At 47.9% G+C, this 22739-nt stretch overlaps 3 protein-coding genes and 1 long non-coding RNA gene across 9 annotated transcripts in view; 2 read left to right on the top strand and 2 right to left on the bottom strand.

Annotated features, from left to right (window-relative positions):
- ppfibp2b (PPFIA binding protein 2b) overlaps positions 1–4104 on the top strand; it is a 51615-nt gene extending 47511 nt beyond the window's left edge. For all 6 annotated transcript variants that reach the window (XM_047050841.1, XM_047050839.1, XM_047050840.1 and 3 more), the window contains 6 exons: positions 610–721; positions 885–973; positions 1305–1427; positions 1577–1702; positions 2150–2338; positions 3026–4104. In XM_047050841.1, coding sequence (XP_046906797.1) covers positions 610–721; positions 885–973; positions 1305–1427; positions 1577–1702; positions 2150–2338; positions 3026–3214 — 828 coding nt within the window. In that variant the 3' untranslated portion in view covers positions 3215–4104. The remainder of the gene's footprint in view (positions 1–609; positions 722–884; positions 974–1304; positions 1428–1576; positions 1703–2149; positions 2339–3025) is intronic.
- Positions 4105–6934: 2830 nt separating this feature from the next.
- Positions 6935–10661, bottom strand: LOC124488249 (NADH-cytochrome b5 reductase 2). The gene is made up of 9 exons (XM_047050848.1): positions 10548–10661; positions 10037–10180; positions 9809–9881; positions 9397–9503; positions 9147–9276; positions 8895–8978; positions 8567–8652; positions 8191–8290; positions 6935–7758 (listed from the first exon to the last, which is right to left on the bottom strand). The coding sequence occupies exons 1-9, from the start codon at positions 10560–10562 to the stop codon at positions 7586–7588; spliced, it is 912 nt and encodes a 303-aa protein (XP_046906804.1). The 5' UTR covers positions 10563–10661; the 3' UTR covers positions 6935–7585.
- Positions 10662–12555: 1894 nt separating this feature from the next.
- Positions 12556–22164, bottom strand: LOC124488248 (ovochymase-2). The gene is made up of 11 exons (XM_047050847.1): positions 19043–22164; positions 18254–18344; positions 17913–18046; positions 17491–17631; positions 16891–17021; positions 16270–16363; positions 15946–16077; positions 15368–15472; positions 13722–13869; positions 13442–13496; positions 12556–13109 (listed from the first exon to the last, which is right to left on the bottom strand). Exons 1-11 carry the CDS (start codon positions 19269–19271, stop codon positions 12879–12881), a joined length of 1491 nt encoding a protein of 496 aa, XP_046906803.1. The 5' UTR covers positions 19272–22164; the 3' UTR covers positions 12556–12878.
- On the top strand, positions 15959–19130 carry LOC124488250. The gene is made up of 4 exons (XR_006958609.1): positions 15959–16037; positions 17276–17391; positions 17515–17612; positions 18910–19130. It is a non-coding gene; the product is annotated as an uncharacterized LOC124488250 (long non-coding RNA).
- Positions 22165–22739: the final 575 nt, after the last annotated feature.

Below are 22739 nucleotides of genomic sequence, written 5' to 3' on the forward strand. Positions count from 1 at the left end.
TCCATACAGGACTGTGAAATCTCCATTTGTTTAGCTGTCAAAGCAATGACAGGGTCCGCCCCTATCCTCAGGGCTTCCTATCCCGTCCCTTTTCTGCTCTATCTGTCCAATCACAGTCTAGATCCACCTGTCAGTCTGGTTCTGGTCCCCAGTTCGTTTCACCTGCCATCCCTTATCTGCAGGTGGAGCTGACATACACATCCTTTACTCAGACACAGGTCTCCATGACAACAACATATCAGTGTGCCCAGATTGATGATGCTTTTGTGAGAATCTTGGGATTGTGAAAAAGGTTTTAACCCCAGTGATACCAGCTCAAGTTAATGAGTGAATTTAAGAGGTTTAATTCATCTGGATGGGGATGAAAAGCATCCATCGTGTATTGATTGTGTGTGTGTGTGGGAGTCAGATGGCTGAGCGGTGAGGGAGTCGGACTAGTAATCAAAAGGTTGCCGGATCGATGCCAAGCCAAATGACGTTGTGTCCTTGGGCAAGGCACTTCACCCTACTTGCCTCGGGGGGAATGTCCCTTTACTTACTGTAAGTCGCTCTGGATAAGAGCGTCTGCTAAATGACTAAATGTAAACGTGTGTGTGTGTGTGTGACCAGGAGCTGGGCATCAAGAATCCTCTCCACAGGAAGAAGGTGCAGCTGGCTGTCAAGTCTCTGAACTCCAGACAGTCTGAGAAGTCGTCTGAGTTGGACCACGTCTGGGTCACACGTATGTAAACAAACAAACAGAGCACTGTTTCGAAAATGCCATCTCGTTCGTTTAGCAGACACTTTTATCCAATACAAATAGCGTTCATAGCAAAGGTTGGCTTGCTGTGGTTTTGAATGCTGAGGTGCTGAGGGCTGTGTGTGTGTGTGTGTTCTGTGTGCAGGCTGGCTGGATGACATCGGCCTGCCCCAGTACAAGGACCAGTTCCACGAGAGCCGGGTGGACGGCAGGGTTCTGCAGTACCTCACCGTGGTAAAGCACATCGCTCACTGACTCCGGGGTTCCAACCCATAACACATTTCGATCATTCCGCATTGGCGTGTTGACTATTTGGAGATTTGATGCGCTGCGATGACAAAAATAGTTCATTGTTTATGAAGCGAATAATCGGAAAACGCGGTGCACATTCAAGTGTTTTGCCGAGTCGTCTGAGCATCAAGCCTCCCATCTAGGAGAACGTTGCTGCCCTTCATCTCCCGTAGTCACAAAACTCTACAGTCGCACCTGGACTGACCCCCGCAAGTTAACTTCCTGCCCTCCCCTCTGCCCTCCCCTCCTCTCCACCCCTCCCCTCCGCCCCCAGAATGACCTGCTGTTCCTGAAAGTCACCAGCCAGCTCCACCACCTCAGCATCAAGTGTGCCATACACGTCCTCCACGTCAACAAGTTCAACCCCCACTGCCTCAAGCGCAGACCGGGGGACGAGGTGAGGCCAGGAGAGGGGTCTGTGTGTGTCTGCGTCTTCATTGGCGTGTGTTGTCTGTACAAACTAACTCAGATGTATTTTGATGTTATTGTGTGCTTGAAATGAAAAAGAGAGTGTTTATGTCTGAGGTGACTGTATGCTCCCCCCAGAACAAGACTTCCCCATCGGAGGTGGTGCAGTGGTCCAACCACAGGGTGATGGAGTGGCTGAGGTCTGTGGACCTGGCGGAGTACGCCCCCAACCTGAGGGGCAGCGGCGTGCACGGGGGGCTCATTGTAAGTGTGTGTGTGTGAGAGAGAGAGATAGAGAGAGAGAGAGAGGAGAGAGAGAGAGAGAGAGAGAGAGAGAGAGAGAGAGAGGAGAGAGAGAGAGAGAGAGAGGGGGAGAGAGAGAGAGGAGAGAGAGAGAGAGAGAGAGAGAGAGAGAGAGAGAGAGAGACAGAGAGAGAGAGAGAGAGAGAGAGAGAGAGAGAGAGAGAGAATGTATAGGGATTGAAAGTGATAACAAAAATTGATAAGATAGAAAAACTGAAGTTTGGGATAGAGAGAGAGACAGACCAAGCAGAAAAGAGACAGAAAGCGTGCGCGCTTGGCATGAACACAAAGCCGCCATCTGATCTTTGACCTTTTCACAGACACGTCCACGTGTGTCTCTTCCGCACCGAGTGCGATGTCCTTCATATGAAATCCATCCGTTTCACCCCCTCCCCCCCCCCGTCCTAGATCCTGGAGCCTCGCTTCAACTCGGACACGCTGGCCATGCTGCTGAACATCCCGCCCCAGAAGACCCTGCTGAGGAGGCACCTGGGCACCAACTTCAGCTCCCTGGTGGGCTCCTCCGCCCAGCTGGAGAAGAGGGACTACCTGGAGGCCACCGGCCACAGCCCCCTCAGCACCACGGCCAAGGTCAAGGTGAGAGACGCAGCCCCTCAGCACCACAGACAGGATGACACAGCCCTCCTCCACGCAGGTCAAGGAAAGGAGAGAGGGAGGGAGAGAGGAGCCCTCACACAGACCGACTCCAACACGTCCTCTCACTCCGTCTCCCTTCTCTCCTCCCATTCTCTTCTCGTCCACCTCTCTCTCATACGCACACGCGCGCGCTCCCTCTCCCTCACCACCTTCCATATCTCCTCCTCCCCCCCCCGCGCTCCAGAGACACGGAAAAAAAATGAATCCTCCTCTGTGTGGTACTCAAGGCTGAGCCCTGAGGCCTGGGAGGGAGGGAGGGAGCCGGCGAGGCCCAGATAGCATCACCCACACGGTCAGCACACGCGCAGCTTAGACGAGCTTCGAATGTGTCTGGATGGAAGTGATGATCTCAGGTCTATTTTTTTTGCACGCTCGGGAATCTCCCGTAAGCTGCGCAGGATAGATAACCCGTCCCCGGGGGGTCTAGCATTCTCGTTGATGCTTACGAGGGAGCTTGATTCTTTTTGTGTGTGTGTGTGTGTGTCTGGGTTTCCTCAGCACATTTACCTTTACCTGTATGTTAACTTCTATGTCTCTCTCTGTGACTGTCTGTCTGTTTCCCTCTCTCTCTGTCTCTCTCTCTCTCTGTCTGTCTCTCTCTCTGTCTCCATCTCTCCCTCTCTCCAGCCTAAGAAGTTGGGGTTCTCGACATTGAGGCGGCGGAAGGCGGATGACTCCACCGACTACATCTGTCCTCTGGAGAGCCAGGCCCAGGCCAACGGCTCCCAGCGGCCCTACGCAGGCTTCCGGGGCCTCAGCCCCATCCTGGACCGTGACCCGGACAGGCGGGAGCAGGTGGGACACGACAACAGCTGAACCCGTCACACACCCCCACGGCGCCCATGCTTCTCATCAGCCAATCAAGCCATCTCTGCTTGCAGCCAATAACAACCCCTCCTCCTCCTCAGCCACCCCTCGTACCCCCACCCCCCCCCCCCCCTCCCAGACCCCTCACCTTCTGTGGGTGCGCTTGATTTAGCGTTTGACCGACCTACTCTACTTGGTGCCATCAATCTAAAATATCTCAAGTTAGCTAAATCAAGCAATCAATCAAACTAATATACCTGAGGGTATAAGATGTTACTGGCTTGTTGAACATCAAACCCAGCCACAACACCCTTCCCTATGTGCCATCATCTAACCCCTTGCTACTGAACTGCAACACAAAGGACCCTGGGTAGATGTGGGCTCATGTAACTCCCACAAACCCCCACTGCAATCCCAGTATAGTTTAATAGTTGTAGAGCCTACATATCCCATATTCCATGTGGATCTTGCACCTGGCCTCTGTAATACAACCGTATGAATCATACCACTGTTGTGAACAATGTGCACCAAAGAAATGTTTATTTTATTTATTGAAGATATAGCAGTGTAACAATCTTAGATATTCCCAACCAGTAGAAAAGTATAATATTGTTTGTCAGACATATATATATATATATGCATATTGATCTTATGCAATATTTGCGTATGGAGGGATTTATTTAATATATATATATATTGATCGATCAACAAAAAAGCACAGATAATTGTCTAACTGTGCATGTTTTGACAGATTGTGATTTTGCACTGTTATTTTCATATTAATTGACTGTTATAGTATTTTTTATAATCAAAGATCATGCTTCAAGAAAAGAAGCTCAAGTTGTCATGTGACTGTACATACCTTTATTCAAAAACACCAATAAAAATCCTAAGTGTGACACTGTTTTATTTTCTTCACCATTCCAAACACACATCATCTCAATACTTTTTATCTCACACAAGAAAGGGAGTATATAGACAAAAATGTACTTCTGGATCTCTTGTCATGACGTCCATTCAATACATCAAGCAGACATGTCTGAAACTGTAGGCTGTGTTGAGAGACTGCTTCAGTAACACACATCATCCTCTAACCTGCTGTCATCCTCATCAGCACTCACCTCCATAATCCACTCAGAGCCATCTGAGCCAAGATGGCCGCCTGCATGTGGGAGGAAGCACATTCCTCCCAGCATGCACCCTGGGTGATCAGGGTGCCCTACCCTCAAATATACATACTATACACACCCCAAGGTGTACTACTGTATGTGTGTGCTTGCGTGCGTGTGTGTGGGTGTAATGTCGGACCTGTTACAGGTGGTGATCACAGAGGGTACAGTGCTGCAGATAGAAGCGCTGTCTGATGGCATCAACAACCTCACCGTGAGTAGAACCCTTCTCAACTCTCATCCCACCTCTCAAATTAACCAGGTAAACAGGAAACTGTCTGGAGTTCAGCTGTAACCCAAATTCCTTCCTGACCCACACGACCACACTTCTCCACTGTATTCCACAGGGTCAAAAAACAGTTGCAAAGTGCTTTAGTCAGTAATCCCAGCCGTCCAGCATCTATAGGCCAGTTCACACTGCCAAAACCAACATCAACAGCCAACAGTTATTGAGTTGTGTTTGTTTGGTGTGGCATGCCTGTTGCCATTGGTTGGGGCAGTGAAAAAGACAGTTCTCTCTCCAAACATTCTAAACCCAACAGCCAACAGTAGACTGTTTCGTGTTTATCGGTGTTTGTTGAACATTGTTGAGGCAGTGTAAACTGGCCTTTGATATCAAAGCAGTAGAGTTGGAGCTAGGTTGTAGAGGCTTGCAGCTAACCCCGGCCTCCCCGCCCCTCTCCAGTACCTGCTGAGCCGAGACCAGGTGGTGAAGGAGCGGAGACGCACCCAGACGGCGCTGGTCTGAGACCGCGGCTCACCCACTAACCTGCCGGCCAATCACAGAGAAGGAACCCGTCACAGCCTCACCCCCCCCAGCCCCTAACTCCTGGAGCCGTCATGACCAGCGGAAATGACCACTTTCCTGACCTCACCTCCCAATTCCTTTACCTCCCAATGCTTTGCCCTCACCTCACTATGCCCTCACTTTACTGCCCTCACCTCACTATGCCCTCACTTCACTGCCCTCACCTCACTATGCCCTCACTTCACTGCCCTCACCTCATAGCCCTCACCTCACAATGCCCTCATCACAACATACCCTGTACCTTGTGTCTATGTAGCCAAAGGTGAGGTCAGCCCCTTTGATAAAGAGGCTTTATTCACTGTGTGGATGAGCCAGGACACGCTGAGTAGTTTAAGGGGCCTAAAAACTCACGAGTCCCTTCATATGTTTTCCTTCTAAGGACCCATCCTATGCAATTGTCCTTGTTGTTCATGCTGAATTTTTTGTACAAGAACTGTTTGTTTTAGATACTAGGTCATATCCCACCTGACCCCCCCCCCCCCCCCCCCCACACACACACACACACACACACACAGCTCATGGCACAAGTCAAACAAAGGCCTTAATTCCGCCTGCGTTCAGACAAAAACAGGTTCAAAAACAGGTTCTCTTTAAACGTCTCTGGAAACGTCACCACCATAGGCAGGTGAGGTCTGTCGCTTGACAACTCCCATTTCTATGGAGCACATCATCACCTCTGGTGCTGGGAGCCCATGCAAGCTTCTAGAGGATTCTTCCTCCCCAGTCCAACATTAGCAGTCCAGCATCAGTTCATCCAGAGCCCAGGGCTCCTGTGTCACTAACCAGGGTTAGTGACCTCCTGGAGGATGGTGCACCTTCCCAGGTGAGCCTTCCAGCCCACATGTGTGTGTCTCCTCAGGGGGGCAGAGAGGAAGGCAGGCCTGGACCTCACACAGCAGATAGTACCAGAGGAAGAGTCATACTGGTGAGTCTTCCCACCATGTCACGGTCTTCATGGTGACTGTTTTGTCTTTTGTCCAAAACAGAGGGATGTTTCTGTATAGTGATGTGAAAATGTCCAAATGTACAAGGTCCTGTATTTGAATGGTTTGACCTGCTGTTACCAGTGTTTTCGATGTGATATGATAATTGTGAGGCGATGGGAAGGGTACTTGTAAATAGAGAAGTGGGAGTGTTCTCAGTGACAGGTGATGGAGAAAGTGTTTTGTCCATCTCTTCATTAACGGAGTGACTGCGTTCATTCGAGTTGTGGATCAAGTATCCATCTGCAGATTGGGAGGGAAACCTAGAGAGACACTACGATGCTGTATGAAAGAAAACACATTAATATAATTGTTAGCCTGTTGCTAAAATGTTGTGTACCACAGATACTGCAAGGTTCTGTGTTGCTGTGTTTCAGTGTATAAGGGAGACGACTCTATAGAACTGGGGGATTCTGGATCAACAACAAACTGCACAGGAACACTCATCGGTTGCCTGCTGCTCACAGGCGGGGTCTTCTGTCTGGACTACTGACCTGTAGCGTCTATCAGCAGCTTATCACGTTGTTATAATGTTCGTCATGAGCTACTGCCTGTCGTTTCCTTGACATCCGCCAGTTATTTCAGCTATGTAACTTAAAGATAACATCTGAAGCTTTTCGGTGCTAGCTTGGATATTATGGTGTGTTGCTTGTGATGAAACTAACATGTTACACACACACATCCCACACACACACATCCGTTTAGTATATGGTACATCTTTCCACAAATTTGTACATTTTCTAAGAAGGAATAAAGGCGTGTTGTTGTTCTGTAATTCCCAAAAACTTTTATTTAAACTGGATTGTATTTCTAAACCAAATGATTGTTCATTAGATTAGTGTGGACTATTTTCTTAGAAGAAAGTGTGCGATACAGACCCAGTACTCGAACTGAGTGGTGGAACTAGGTGGTGAAAGCATTGAAAGTAAAAATGTGTGGAGTTATGTCTGTCTCTGCTGGAGGATTAAATGTGTGGAGGATTATGCATGGTGGTACAGTAGCTAAGTACAGTGGATAATATTGTAGCTAAGAAGCGCCATGTAAATGAGAGGATCGGTGTTTGACTTGGCTGGCTTCGCGAAGCACATAGTGGCGAATTATATTCGGAGTAAAGCTATGGCTATCTAGGCTACACAAAGCCAAGCCCCCAACTGAAATGCTGAAAGGAGAACATTGATAGTGATGAAAATGTGCATGGGTACTGTTTCACAACATTCAAAAATCTGTTCTCATAATTCAGAATAACATTTAATTCCTCTCACTCAAATGCTACACAAAACAGGTATATACATTAACAAAACTTGAGATTTGTTATGGAAATGTACAGTAAAAGGGTGCCTGTGTTGGGACCCAATGTTGCCAGGTTGAGATCCTGTGTGTGAAAGGGACATAGTGTGTTCATAGGAGCATCTCTGATAAGTCAATATGCAAATATATTCTCCGTTTTATATCCCAGGGTTGCCAGGTTTGGCAAGCAGGCATACTGGATCATGGGAGGTGGGCCACACATGACAATAAGCACGTCGTCAGCTGCAGGTGGAAGGTGCTCTCTGATCATGTCACAGTTGACAAACCCAGAACTGTAGTTCCATCCTGTGGATTAGGAATCCCAGTTCAACATTCTAGATGTCATACAAGCAGGACCCACTCCAAATCAAGTAGTAACTGAATATATCATTTTGTAACAGGGACAAACCAGGCCTACTTTCATTTGCATAATATAAAAGGTGAGTTCTAGCTGCCGGCTTAAGCAAAGCTAAATGCAAATAGAAAGCACAATCTTACTATAATTATGGAATAACCAGGGGAAAATTGTTTCAATTAGTTACATGTACTGTACAATATTGAGTATATAAACAAGTGCCCAGGGTCTGGCATGGCCTCACCATGTAGAGGCTTGTTAAAAGTTTGGTTTGGTCTGGTCAGGTCTAGTCTCATCTTGCGGAGGCTTGTCCAGGGACTAGTCTAGTGTCACCTTTTGGGAGACATGCGCAGTCCGGGCTGGTCTAGTCTAGTCAGTCTCACCTTGCGGGGGCTTGTCCAGGGTGTACCACAGGCTGAGTGTGCCCGGGTGGCTGCTCAACACGTCCTCCAACTCCTCCCTCAGCAGGATGTCCTTCTCTGTCTGAGGAGCACAGGGAGATCAGCCTGTTAGCATCTACAACCAGCCTGAAACGCACAGCGGCTTCTACAACAACCACCTCAGCCTGCAGAGGACAGACCAGCACACCGCTCTACCCCCACAGAGGGCCCGATGAGGTCCTAAGCTAAGGTGTAGAGTGATTTGATTAAAGTAAACGACACGTGATTCATAGAAATCTTCGGACTGCACTGGTGGTCAAATGTACTTGTTTTAACGTCTTAACGGAAGAGGAGGGGGGGGGGGGGGGGTAGGACTGACCTGGTTGGCAAAGATGAGGGAGCAGCATGTCATGTCGTCTGGGTCGGATGCGATGCTGCGTATCAGCTGGAGCATGGGGGTGATCCCTGCAAGCACAGACACCCCCCGTTAAGCCTGTTTACGACTGAACGCTCCAGGCCTACACACGCAGCTGAGGAATTATGCAAATGCGTTCTGGAAGCCCTAATCGCGTTTTCCCCAGCGACCCTGCGGAGAGCGCCATTAGACCCCTCGCAAAGAAGTTAATAGGCGTTGTAAAGACATGATGCGGGGGAAACGCGAAACCAGTCACATGACGGACACGCTGTATTGAGAAAAGTGTTCTTACCGGTTCCTCCAGCGATCATTGCCACATGTTTAAACTTGCCGGTCCTTGCTTCAGATTTCTTGTCAGGTCGGATCGCAAAAGAGCCTTGATGAAAGAAAGATAACTGTTCCTGTCGTTCTGAAGCAGAGACTTGTAGTGAAGCATCACTGTGCGCTACATCACACTGCCACCTCATGGTAAAATATGCCAGTGATACCTGCTACATTGGCAGAGGAGTGTATGATCAGTGTTAAACACAGTACACAAACACACCATTCCCTCTATAGACCAGCAGTCCGCTAGGCCCTCTGAAGTCCATCTTGTCTCCGAGTTTCATGGCGTCCAGATGCTGGGACATCTTCCCTCCCTCGGGGAAGCTGGGGTGGGTGTTCCTGTGGTACACCTGTGACCAAGACCTGGGTCACTGGGGTGCCTTAGATTTGCTTAAACTCACCCGTAACACGCCACAATGTCGGAGAGCCACATGGTAATTGACGTGCTGCACAGCGAAGTGCTACAGTACCTTGACAACCAGGTCCACAAAGCCCTGGTCTTCATCGCTGGAGACAGGCGTGTACGCCCGGACCACCAGAGCCCCGTTCACCTTAGCAGACAGATACACATGCTGTCCTGCACACGCGCACACACACACAAAGGGAAGAAGAGGGAGTTGATTCATTACACTAAACTCACTGCGTGCCAGTTCTTGTAGAACAGCCTCGAGACATCAGAAGAAAAGCATGTCAAAGGATTTGCGTCTGAGTGTGTGTACTGTATTTGTGTGTATGTGTGTGTGAACCATACGTGTGTTTGTGTGTATGAGTGCATGTACTGTATGTGTGTGTGAGTGTATGAATGCGTGTTCTGTATGCGTGTGCGTGGCAATGAGTGTGTATACTGCATGCGTGTGTACTGTGTGTGTGTGTTGACAGTACCTACGGGTAGTCCCAGGACGTGCGAGGGAGTAGGGAGACCAAAACGAAACCTCTTGGTGTCGTGGCTGATGTCCTGTCGACAAATTAGCAGCGGTTGCAACGGTGGCCTTTACACTGACTAAAGTCAGGCAGAGCTTCTCGTTGTCGTGGGAGACACTGACCTGCTTGTCCACGAAGAAGAATGGCTGCATACATTCAGTGCTACTGCGTGGCTACTATGTGACCTACCTCTTTCTCTACGAGCGGTAAGGAGTATTTAACAGTGGGATCCTGGAGGGTTTGGGGCAGTTGCTCCTTCGTTGGTCTCCCAGTGAACAGGAAGTAGAGACCAGTGAGGACTACTACCGACACCCCCACCACCACAGGGACAGTCTGTAACACAACACCACCAACACCAACATGACAACACTGTCGGGGAAACCTGTGACCGCGCCAGTGGTCTCCAACCCTGCTCCCCGAGAGCTACCTACCTGGGGGTTTTCACTCCAACACTAATCTGGCACACCTGATTCTAGTAATGAGCTGGTTGATCAGGTAGCTAGTGTAGAATCAGGTCAAACAAGTGTGGTTGGAGCAAAAAAATAACAGGCTGGTAGCTCTCCAGGAACAGGGTTGAAGACCCTTAGCATGGTTCATCTTTCTAGATGAATAGAGAGGATAAGCATGGAAGGGAGAAGGTTAGAAGGTGCCAAGCAACGAAATGTTGAAAGCCAAATGCAGAGTAGCTGCTCGTTCCTACCAGATCCTGCTCCATAGCGTCTGTCCGTGAACGAGTGTGTGAAGTTGCGAGTCGGTGAGAGTGTCTGAGACGGCTGATCAGAGTCCAGCCCTGCAGAGGAGCCACAACTGCTGAGTGACCTTTGAACTACATGCCTCAAAGGGGGAGGGGCAGCCAGTGGAATGAAGGACAGCCCAATAGGAGTGGAGAAGTCACCATGACACAGCACAGTTAAGAGAACTCCACATTCAGTGGTGGGTGGACCACAATCACACCACTGTCACCCATGGTGTGTGCGTGTGCGTGTGTGTGGAGAAAGGTTGCTTTCAACAATGAGCAACATTTAAGAAATATCAAAAAATAATTGATCAACCTTAGCAATACAACACATTGCCAACAATGTACACCATGTCACTTTAACTGGGCTTGATTTCTGCAATAAAACTGCAGATCAAGATCAACTTTACTCTTGCACAGGTTAATTAATACAAGACACAGGTTAACAAAGAACACAAGTTAACACATAATGTAGGATAAAACATAGCACAGGCTAACCGAGCACAGGTTAATACAACACACATTGCTGCTAACACAAAGCACATGCTGCCACTGAGCTAATACATGCTAATACAACACCTATGCTAATAAAGAAAGGTATTTCTAAAAAGGTATTTCTAAAAAAAGAATCTAAAATCCAATTGTTTTTGTCAAGTCCTTTGTACAGGCAATATTGCATAGGGCTTCACACACGCAGACCTAAATCTAAACCAACCTAAACCCTCAAAGAAGACAAGGAAAAACTCCCAGGAAAACTGAAAAGATTTAAGAAACCTTAGGAGGAGCGATTCAGTTAGGGATCCCCTCCTCCAGAGACAGCAGTTGACACAGAAAGGTGAGACCACAGGCTGAATGAATACAATCATACAGTAAGATTAGAGATATGAAATTAAAATTAAAAGAAAAAGATTTAAAGAAAAATATTAAAAATATGAAAATGTGCAAATGGATGGTGGTATTCAGGATTCTGAATTGCAGTGATAAAGCATTTGCTGTGCACTGCATTGGTGTTTGTCAGTTTAGTCTGTCATCCGCCAGAGGGCTGGAGTCTCCAGAGCAGTCATCGTCCTGAGGTGAGTTGCTCCTGTTGAGAGTCACTGCTAGTCTGGTCGTCTGGGACTGCTAGGCCGAGAGCCCCTGGAACGCACACAATAACAACACCTAAAGCAGAGACCTAAGTTTAGGCTTAGAAACTGAGAAACAGTGAGGACTGACTCAAGATATTCAAGACAGGTACCAAGTACAAAACTCCCTTGGAAAAATTGGAAACGATCTGAATACGTTTTAAAAAGAAAATACTCAAATAATTTTTGTTTTTATCATTTAGAAGAAACTTTGATTCAAAGTGACACAAAAGTCGAGCAGAAAATCAAGAAACCATAAGCATATAGTTCTGTAACAGTACATTTTCATAGTCAATGTCATACAATCCATACACTAACAGGTCCAACGCAACAATTCTGGCTCAGAACAGACTTCAGACTTCTATGCCCTGCATCTCAGATCCCCCTCCTTCCTCACCCTGCAGCTGGTCCTGGATCCAGCCCCTGACTGCAGCCATGGAGGAGAACACACCAGGCTTCCGGTGGCTTCCACAACCCTCCCCCCAGCTGCCCAGACCCAAGAGCACAGGGTGGGAGTCCTCCCTCTGGCACACCAGGGGAGCCCCAGACCCCACCTGAGGAGAGGAGAGGAGGAAGAGGAGAGAGGAGAGGAGTGGACAGGACAGGAGAAGGGACAGTAGAGAGCAGGCGAAAGGGGAGAAGAGGGTAGAGGAGACCCAAGAAGATGAGAAGGGAACATGTCAAGCTCCGTGAACCCACCAGATGGCATAGCAGTACCACAAACACCATTCACTGCACTGTGTCTCCTCTATATAAAGACAGCATTTGCCATGAGCGCCCTGTGGCCTCCCTCACCCTGCAGGGCTGCTGGGCGTTGTAGTGTGGAGATCGGGCACACAGCATTGTTGGGCTGAGTCTTCCAGGGTAGCAGCTCTCACAGTCAGCGAGGCTAACTAGACAAACCGTCTGCTGTCCTACTGTGTTGTTCCACACCCCCCCTGCTGACACACACCATCACAACATACATGACACGTCAAACATGAACTACATGTTCAAGTCTAACATGGCAGGTGTAATCACAACTGCAAACACCACATACTGAACCAAGCTACCACAACATACATGACATGTATTTACGACATACATGACACACTACTATAACATATATGACATGAGTTACAACATTTCACACACAACCACAACATATATAACATATGGACACATGGATATGTCAGCTGTGGATAGGGGCTGCTGGGTAATATAGATGACCTGTCCGCTCCTCCCACTCTGACACCGTGCACCCCTGGGTGGGCGGGACTTCCTGTCCTGAGCCAGGAAGCCAGACGGGCTGAGCGTGCTCATTGAGGAGAAGGGGCGTGGCTAGTTCCAACAGAGCCACATCGTTGTCCTGCGTGACGGGGTCGTAGTGGGGGTGGAGGAGCACCCTGCTCACGGCATGCCTCTACACACACACACGTGCATGCACACACACACACACGCATGTATGAACACACAAGAACACACACACACACACAGATACACATGCACACACACACAAGGAAAGGTGATGATTGATTCACATACATTTGTCAACCTGGTGACTGTACGACTCCACAACATCCTCATCTTTTGACACACACACACAGGTGACGAGAGCACAGAGAAGTGAGAGGAGAGAAAGAATGTGTGAGAGAGGTGCACGAGGAGTGACATATGGAAGGACAGAGAGAGAGAGAGAGAGAGAGAGAGAGAGAGAGGGGGGGGGGGGGGGGAGAGATAAAGACCTGTACATACCTGTTGACCGGGCTCTCCTTTCCCCACAGACAGCAACCACAGGGATCTCTCCTCCCTGCAAAGCAACGCATGGTACAACTATACATTCATTTCAAGTGAGTCATACATTCTAAGTGTGTGTGAGAGAGAGCCAAAGAGAGAAACAGAGACCGTGAGAGAGAGAGAGAGAGAGAGAGAGAGAGAGAGAGAGAGAGAGAGAGAGAGAGAGAGAGAGAGAGAGAGAGAGACAGACAGACAGACAGACAGACAGACAGTGAGAAACAGAGAGAGAGTGACTCACAGGCCAATGAGGCAGTGTGCTGAAGTGAGGACCCTGGAGGGCTGGAGGATGGCCCCAGAGCAGACGTGCTCAGTGCCCAGGCTAAGGTGCACATTCCAGGGTAGAGACTGTCGTAGAGGACCCCCCTCCCCTGGAGAAGCCCCTAGAGCTGAAGCAACAGGAGGATGAGCCATTCCACATGTTTGTGTGAACCCTGACACACACACACATACTTAGACTATTTAGACAACACACAGTATCCAAGATTGTGGACAAAACAACTGAGGACAAAACAATTGTGGGGTAACAGAGATTATTTTTAGAAGCTTGTATTACACTGTAAACGATTCCTGAAAATAGATGAAATCATGTTTCTTTTTAAGTTATGCCATTTGAGTTGAAGAACTGGTTCAATTCTACTTTACTCAATTGATACATTTCCGTTGATTCTTTACAGGTTAAGATCACTTTAATAAGACACAACAGAAACATTCTTCAGTCTAGAACACACTGCCACAGCCAGTCTGTCCAACCCTGGTCCTGGAGATGTACCCTGCTGTAGGTTTACACTCCAGCCCTGGTCCTGGAGATGTACCCTGCTGTAGGTTTACACTCCAGCCCTGGTCCTGGAGATGTACCCTCCTGTGGGTTTACACTCCAGCCCTGGTCCTGGAGATGTACCCTCCTGTGGGTTTACACTCCAGCCCTGGTCCTGGAGATGTACCCTCCTGTGGGTTTACACTCCAGCCCTGGTCCTGGAGATGTACCCTCCTGTGGGTTTACACTCCAGCCCTGGTCCTGGAGATGTACCCTCCTGTGGTTTACACTCCAGCCCTGGTCCTGGAGATGTACCCTCCTGTGGGTTTACACTCCAGCCCTGGTCCTGGAGATGTACCCTGTGTAGGGCTTGACTACCCCCACTGGTAACAAACATGATTCTGATTGTCAACTAGTTCATTATTAGAGGTGCTGGATTAGGGTTGGAATGAAAACGTGTCTGTCTCTCCAAGGAACAGGGTTGGGCAGCCCTCTCCCACAGTTTAAACACAGTCAGCCCACAGTATAAACACAGTAACCAAAACAGTGCATACACAGTATACACATGGTACACACATCACATAACTCCACCCAGGCCTGCCCAAGCTTGTTTTTGGAGAGCTAGAGCTGCCTATTAGGTGTTTACTTCAACACTAATTTAGAGCACCTGTTTAGAATAATGATCTGGTTGATAAAACGTGGACTGTGACACAACGTGGCAAAGCGCAATATATTCATCACAGGGGGGGTTAAAGAGATAGAAGGAGTGAAAGAGAGAGAGAGTGAGATGCAGGGTGAAAGAGAGAGTGAGATTCAGAGAGTGAAAGAGAGAGAGATGCAGAGAGTGAAAGAGAGAGAGAGAGAGAGAGAAAGAGAGAAAGAGAGAGAGAGAGAGAGAGAGAGAGAGAGAGATGCAGAGTGAAAGAGAATGTGACATTCAGAGAGTGAAAGAGAGTGAGAGAGACAAAAAAGAGAAATGGAGAAACAGATGGAAAAAAAGACAGGAATAGGAAGATAGAGAAGAGAAACAAGAGAGATAGAGATTAGACAGAAGAAAAACAGAGTGAGATAGAGAAAGAGAGAGGGGCAGGAGAAAGAGAGAGAATCAGAGTAACAGATGGAGGACTAACCAGGCAAAGCATAACGAAGACTGACACCATCCTCCTCATCCTCTTCATCTTCATCCTGGTTGTCCATCCTCCCCTCCAGATGGCTGTACTCCTGCTGCTGCAGGTCTGTTTGGAATGTTGTATTTGAGATGGGTTGTTGTACTTGAGAAGTGATGTTGTGGTATTGTGTCTTGTACCACAGAGTGTTCCTAGGCATTACCCGCAGTAATACTGTTGGAACTGCGCGGTTCTAGTCCTTGACTAGCTGCTGCACTTAATATATGTGCGTTTGTATGTTGCTTTGGAGAAAATCGTCCGCTACATGACTAAATATAAACGAAATTTGATTATTAAGTAGGAATGTTCAGGTCAGACTTATAATGGTTCTAGAGGCATGGTAATAAATTTGTCGCGTTCAAAGACTCAGTAAATTGAAGTTAACATGACATTCAATTCCAATTTGACGATAATACATATATATAATTCCTCATAATTCTTTAGAGTTCTCGTCCTGTCTCAGTCCTTCCTATGAAGCATTCCTCACACAAGAACAGGCTGAATTCTCCACTTAACCTGACCCTCTGACTTCCTGACCTTACCGGTGTGGCTGATGAAGGAAAGCGTGGCGTTGAAGCCCCTGCGCGTGACCGAGCCATCAGAGCTGAACTGCAGCACCATCACGCTGTCGTAGGTCAGGATGGAGGGAGGGATGCCCGGCCCACACAGCACAGCTGCCACGGACAGGAAACATGACGGATTCACTCGTCCGCATAGAATCAGAATCAGAAGTGATTCTGATTCTATGCGGACGAGTGAATAGGGTGTGTGTGGGTGTACATGCAAGTGTGTACATTCACGTGTGTGTGTCTGTGTGTGCGTGCGTGTGTCTGTGTGTGCGTGTGTGGGTTGATGAAGTCTTGTACCTATATCCTCTCTGTTGTGCACATCTCCAAACACGGTCAGGTGGTCGTACTCGCAGTGATGGGACTGCTCCAAGTCAAAGTCCTGAAAGTCCAGCTGGAGGACAGAGAACAGCACAGTGGTAGCTTACAGGATTACTGGACGCTTTGCTGATTTGTTGATAGTACGATCACATCTGTAAGCTGCGGTATCAGAGCGAGTATCAAGTTCATGTTGTGTCTGGGCACGGAGGGAATCTGATCTTTCTGATGTCAGGCTACACTTTCACTGCCTCTGCGGCCTGTGTTCACGACTGCTGCCACTAGGGGGCAGGCCCTCTGAGGAGTCCCTCCCACTCGTGCAAAATAGAGAGGAGATGAAGTTTAATAGCTCTCCAGAGGATATGCCCTAGATTCACACTGCACCAGGGGATGACTGTGTGGGTGTGTGAGTGAGTGTGTGAGTTTGTGTGTACCTCTGTGTGTGTGAATGTGTATGTGTGCATGAGTGTGTGTATATCTGTGTGTGTGTATGTGAGTGTGTACATAATTGTGTGCGTGTGTAAGTCAGCGTGTGTACATCTCTTTAAGTGTGAGTGTATGTGTGTGTGTGTGTTTGTGTGTGTGTGTGTGTGTGTGTGTAACCTTGATGACGTGGCCCTCGGGAGCGTAGATGACCCAGCGGCAGACAGAGTTGTTGCTGTAGGATTCTGGGTAGTTGGGACTGTGTACTGCCTTCTGAGCCTGCTGGAGCACCACTGTGCCACACACTGTCTCTGCACACACACACACACACACACACACACACACACATTTACACACATACTTAAACACACACACACACAGATAAAAGGCATCGTTTTAGTGACCAGCCATGTGTTCTCTGTGGCTCCTTAATCTCATCCTTTTCCCTCATCCTTTTCCTTAGACTCTATGATATTAACTTAGTGGGTATCTGTGTTTGTGTGTGTGTGTGTGGGGGGGGGGTACAGTATGTCTGTGATCACATCCCTGCTGCATCTCATTACAGGGTCATGGGATTGCTGGGTGTCTCCTGACTGCCTCTCGTCAGTCCTCAGAGAGGAAGAGAGAGAATAACAGAGACAGAAGGAGAATGTGATGGAGAGAGAGTGAGGGTGACCGAGGGTAAGATGAATAAGAGCAGATAAGAATGTGTGGGTGATAATAAAGACGACATCGAGAGAGAGATCTGTTGTTGTGTGTGTGCGTGTGTATATAATTTACCCGACAGAGAATCTCCGTCCACAGCACTGAACCTGAGGGCAAATCCTCTTCCTGTCACTGTGACATCAGAGGCGAAGAGCACAGATGCACCATGGGAGTGGAGCAGCACGGGTCCAGGGAGGGTACTGCCACAGAACCTCGCTACGACACGCAACACACCGTCAAATCTCACACACACACTCACACACACAGACATACACACACACGCACACATGCAAACATTTAAACACACATATTTGCTTACGTTCACACACGTACGTCCACCTTTGGTAATTCAGTAACATGAGAGAATTGTCAGGGGTCTGAATACTTTCACAAGGCGCTGTATACAGACAGACAGACAGACAGACAGACAGACAGACACACACACACACACACACACACACACACACAAACACAGACAGACAGACACACCCCCTCACCCACAGGCTTGTCCTTGGTTAGAGAGACTACCAGCTGATCGGAGTAGCAGAGAGAGTCGTTCTCCAGGTCCATCTCCAGGAACTCCAGCAGGATCCACTGGGCTGGAGGGACCAGGACAGACCAGGAGCACAGCCTCCAGGAGGGGGGAGTCCAGGGGAGGAGGGAGGGAGAAAGACATCCAGATATCAGAGTGTATGCGTGTGTGTGTGTGTGGGGGGGGGGGGGGGGGGTGGGGAGGGGGGGGGGGGGGTAAGAGTTATTGTCTTTGGCCAAAGAGTTATTATTTCCAGTATTAGTATTATATGTACTGTACTGTTCAGTGTCCCAGAGTGACACCTACTCATTGTTTTCATAGTGACGACCTAGGAAGGAAGGGTTTCTGATCAGTCCTTCCTGGCCAGAAACGTGCCCATCTTTGACACTGCACAGGCCTGGAACACACACACGCACGCACACACACACACACACACACACACACAGGTTTAGAAGTATTCAAATAAACATGTTCACAAGGAAACTAAATGGAGGAACAATGACTCACAGTGTATATTACAAAATGAAAACATACTAAAGTATTCCTCCACTGGTATCTACGGGAGCCCTGAAAGTCAGACAGATTATAGTTTTAGAAGAGCTAAAAAAGATTTATAGATGTGACCTGTTAGTTGTTCAAACGTGTTTGTAGTGTTCGGGCTACTTTCTTGTCTCGTTTGGAGACAAGTTTGAACAAGATGATAAGGAGTTCTAATGACTTGTTTACTTTGTTGCAAATGTTCACAGATATTCAACCTCACCCATGCAAGCTAGTTTACTAAATTGGCATGCCCAAATCCATTTGTGCCACGGGCGGCAGAGACAGGTAGCCTAAGCTAGAGTAGTTAGGGCCACTCCATGGGCGTTCAAACAAGATAATAGGACAACTGGTCTGAACAAGTTACAAAATCGTCCAAACAAGACACAATGCTCTTGAAAATTGTTTATCTTCCTCTCCTCCAGGGCTTCCGCAGCTGTCTGTTCGGTCTGCTACACAAACCCTCACACCCGACCATCCCTCCCCAGAGCCAAACAAGGACAAACAAGCTCACATGGACACAGTGAGATCTTACTGGGATTCAAGCATTCAACCTACTATGTGTCCTCATGGGAGCTTCCAGGCCCCTGATGGTGGTCTTGATCCAGGGCAGGAGCAGGCTGACGTCAGTGAAGACCCCCGGGGAGCCTCTCCTGGACGGGCTCCTTCCCTCGTTGTTGCTCCAGCTCCTTCCACAGCCCTTCCCCCAGGATGTTACTCCAGCCAGCACCCAGTGGCCACCCCCCCATGGACACACAAGAGGACTCCCTGAGTCCCCCTGGATCATACACACATACCCCCACACATACACACGCACGCACCAGACACACACCCATGCACACGGAAACTGAATACACAGTATTACAGAATACAGAACACTTCACAAGACAGAAATGTCAACAATATGTATCAAGACTGTAGAGTAAACTAGATGATCTAGACTGTAGTGTAGCCTAGGTTATCTAATGTAGACTGTAGAGTAGGCTAGTTTATTTAATCTAGAGTACACTCATTTATTCTAGACTGTAGAGTATTCTAGTTTATCTAGGAGAGCAGACGGTATCTTCCACCTGGCAGGCGTCCCTGCCCCCGCTCTCGTAGCCAGCACAGAGCACGGTGTAGCTGGGCTGGGGGCGGCGGAGGGTCTGGAGCACATAGCTACACCTGGCCTTCTCCAACAGCTCCAGCTGTACCTCCCTCAGAACAGCAGGCAGTCGGCCACCTGTTCGGGTGAAGACAGGCACTCAATCAACTGGAAGGTCAGACCAGTCCTCATATGTCTGGAACCCAGCAACTTCAAAGGCACACAGATAAACAGTCATTCTGGTCTTGTTTTGCGACCAGAATCGGGCCAGTTCTCAGAACGTGTGCATTTTAGATGTATCACAGCCTTGGTGGGACTTGAACCCAGGTCTGTGGGACTCACGTTCCGTGATGCGACCCCATCCTGCGATGACACAGTTGGACCTGGGGGGGAAGGCCTCACTGGGGACAGGCAGGCAGACGGGCTGGACCCGACTACCTACACACAACACAACCCTGCTTTACTGCTGCACCGTAGCCTGGCCAGGTATGGAGCAATATCTAAAATACAAAAAGTGCTAAAGTAGGCTTCACATCCAGACATGTCGTTTTGAGACTACACAACATCAATAGTGAGAGAGCGTTACCCAATTGGATTCGTGTGTTGAGCTCTAATAGGGCAACGTCATAGCTCATTGGCCAGTAGTAGCGGTACTTGTCATGGACTCTGATGTTCCTCACGGTGAAGGCCTGTTCCTCAGCATCAAGAACCCTGCGGTCATGTTCTCCGATGACAACGCTCACTTCCCCCAGGAACTCACTGTGGGGGACAATACTCCAGAACTCACAGGACACCAAACATGAGAGAACACCTTGAAACTTCTTGTAACATATTGAAACATTATTTTTTTTAAACGTCTTGGAACATCTTGAAACACAAATGTGTCCAATGACAAGAGGACCACTGTGTTTTCTTGTTCAAGGGCCATCTTGTCAAACTACTCAGTTCTACTCAGAACAGTACAATCCCGCTGGTCTGAGGGCTGGTGTCTGTGTGCGGTGGACAGTACCTACTCAGAGATGCTGGCCACACAGTGGGCAGCTGTCAGGATCCAGCGGTCACTGAGGATAGCCCCTCCGCAGAAATGAGCCCCTCTGGACCTCAGAGACACCTGAACGTCAACATGAAGAACCTATGAAGTCTGCTCACCCAACCACCTCTGCCACACTTACACTGTATTCACCACAGGACACTTGAAATAGTTGTTTAAATATTGTTTAGTGGATATAACCATTATTTCTACTATCCTGATATGTATGCTGGTGATAAGATAATGATGTGAGACAGAACAACACACTATGCACTTCTGATCGTGGAGATACTGTACTTTCTATATGCACTATTTGTACATCGCTTTGGACAAAAGCACTGTTGCTAAATGAACAAAATGTTCTAGAAATGCAATGTAACAAGCTGACTGACCAGCCATGGGTGCGAGCCGGGTCTGGCCTCAGTTCCTCCCACCACCCTCAATGACCGGTCTAGCAAGCTCCTCACCCGGGGAGCCCCACACTTCGCATCTGAAGGGCAGAGACTCAACGTTTGGTCCGAAACTACTAACATCCAACCGGATTCATTCAGAAACGTTGAATCCTCACTGTTACATTGTACTGCCAAGCACAAATAAGCCCTGAACTTGGAATCATTCAACATGCATTGTTGTCTGTAGTCAGGTTCAGAGTGTGTGGTCTGAGTCCCAGAGACTGTGTGTGTGAGTGATGCGCCTGTGATCATGTATGGATGGTGTAGAGTACTCACCAGCAGTGTGAGAAGATGTCTGTCCACAGAGCAGACACAAGCACAGACAGAGAACAACTCCCCTTATCCTCGCACCCCAAATACCCATCCTGACTCCTTACCGACTGGGGCCTCACTGGGGGGAAAACAGACTGTTTATACGTGTGTGTGTGTGTGTGTGTGTGTGTGTGTGTGTGTGTGTACATGACATGTGTGTGCAGGTTTCTGTGTGTGTGTGTGTGTCCAATTAGTCAAAGGGTGACATCCCCAACATAGCAGAGGCACCAAGCTCTCCTGCTGACCAACAAAACCAACTAATAAAACAGCCCTGAGACAGACCTAGACGGCTATAAACCCTGGACAAAGCAAAGCATGCTGGGAGAAGCAGACTGTGAAACTGACCACAGGCACGTCATGCCAGGGGTTGGATCAAAGGAACGGAAACGGAGATGGAGGGATAGAGACAGAAAAAGTTAAAAGATATTCGAGTGCGGTTTGAAGAGGTAGATTCTTCTCCACTTTTTGTTGGAGCTAACCAGAGATTGATAAATAGAGATCGATGATCGACAGCGCATTGTTTAGAAATTAAATGGTTAAGCCCACAACGCTGAACCAATTGTAGCGACCGACGTTACCAATTGGAAAGACACAGATAGGCTACAACTGAAATACAGCGTCAAGTCCTCCATTTAAGATGAGAGGCCATATTCTACTGTAGCTATAGCTATAGACCAGTGACAACACGACCTTTGATAAATTTACGAGATGTGACACAAGACATTTTATTTTGCTGTAATTTTTTTGTTTCCTTTCTGTAGGGATTTCTGAATGGATTTGTTTGCCGTCGTTTTGGAGTGTTGGTCAGCAAATGCCAAATAAAGAGAATGAACTAACAGCCCTTACAGTGCAGTGTTAATACCATGATGAAGTTAGAAACCACATACATCGTTCATACCACTCGAAGTAGGCTACAGTATATTGCTTCAACCGTCTTTGCAAGATCTTAACCATAGAACATTGACAGTAGAACAAAATGACAATATTGTTGTGGTTGCACTTCACAGGCATATTTAATAATTGTAGTTTTTAGTTCACTGTCCAATCCTTAAAATTGATTTAATCTTAAAATGCATTGATGTTATTACGCACGTAGCCAGGTTAAAATACAGACCATTACTTGGCTCATAAAACGTATTTAGAACCACACTTCTGTCTTTAATAGCATATCTGCTATTGCCTATTTACTACTTGTGCACTATAGTGGCTAGCCTATTTGTAAGTCTGCTGACAAGTGGCTCTTAGACAAGTAATAGAAATGTCTAATTTTGACACCTGTAGACACGTGCAGCAAAATATAATAGAGTGGATTTTTGACTTACCAGAGGCTGTGAAAATCTAACAAGTAGGCTATTTACAGTAGTGTTGGATGATAAT

The sequence above is a fragment of the Hypomesus transpacificus genome, unplaced genomic scaffold (assembly GCF_021917145.1).
Source record: "Hypomesus transpacificus isolate Combined female unplaced genomic scaffold, fHypTra1 scaffold_129, whole genome shotgun sequence".
NCBI classification, from domain to species: domain Eukaryota; kingdom Metazoa; phylum Chordata; class Actinopteri; order Osmeriformes; family Osmeridae; genus Hypomesus; species Hypomesus transpacificus.

What these genes read in the sequence shown, in the direction of transcription:
- LOC124488249 (XM_047050848.1), bottom strand. An exon ending in TACCGCTCGTAGAGAAAGAG is followed by an intron (nt 9,882 to 10,036) that starts GTAGGTCACATA and finishes ATTTGTCGACAG; the next exon opens with GACATCAGCCACGACACCAA. An exon ending in GCTGGTCTATAGAGGGAATG is followed by an intron (nt 8,979 to 9,146) that starts GTGTGTTTGTGT and finishes TCTTTCATCAAG; the next exon opens with GCTCTTTTGCGATCCGACCT.
- LOC124488248 (XM_047050847.1), bottom strand. Translation starts at nt 19,271, where the DNA reads ATGATCCAGGGGGACTCAGGGAGTCCTCTTGTGTGTCCATGGGGGGGT. An exon ending in AACCAAGGACAAGCCTGTGG is followed by an intron (nt 17,632 to 17,912) that starts GTGAGGGGGTGT and finishes TGCGTGTCGTAG; the next exon opens with CGAGGTTCTGTGGCAGTACC. An exon ending in GCACACTGCCTCATTGGCCT is followed by an intron (nt 13,497 to 13,721) that starts GTGAGTCACTCT and finishes GTTGCTTTGCAG; the next exon opens with GGAGGAGAGATCCCTGTGGT.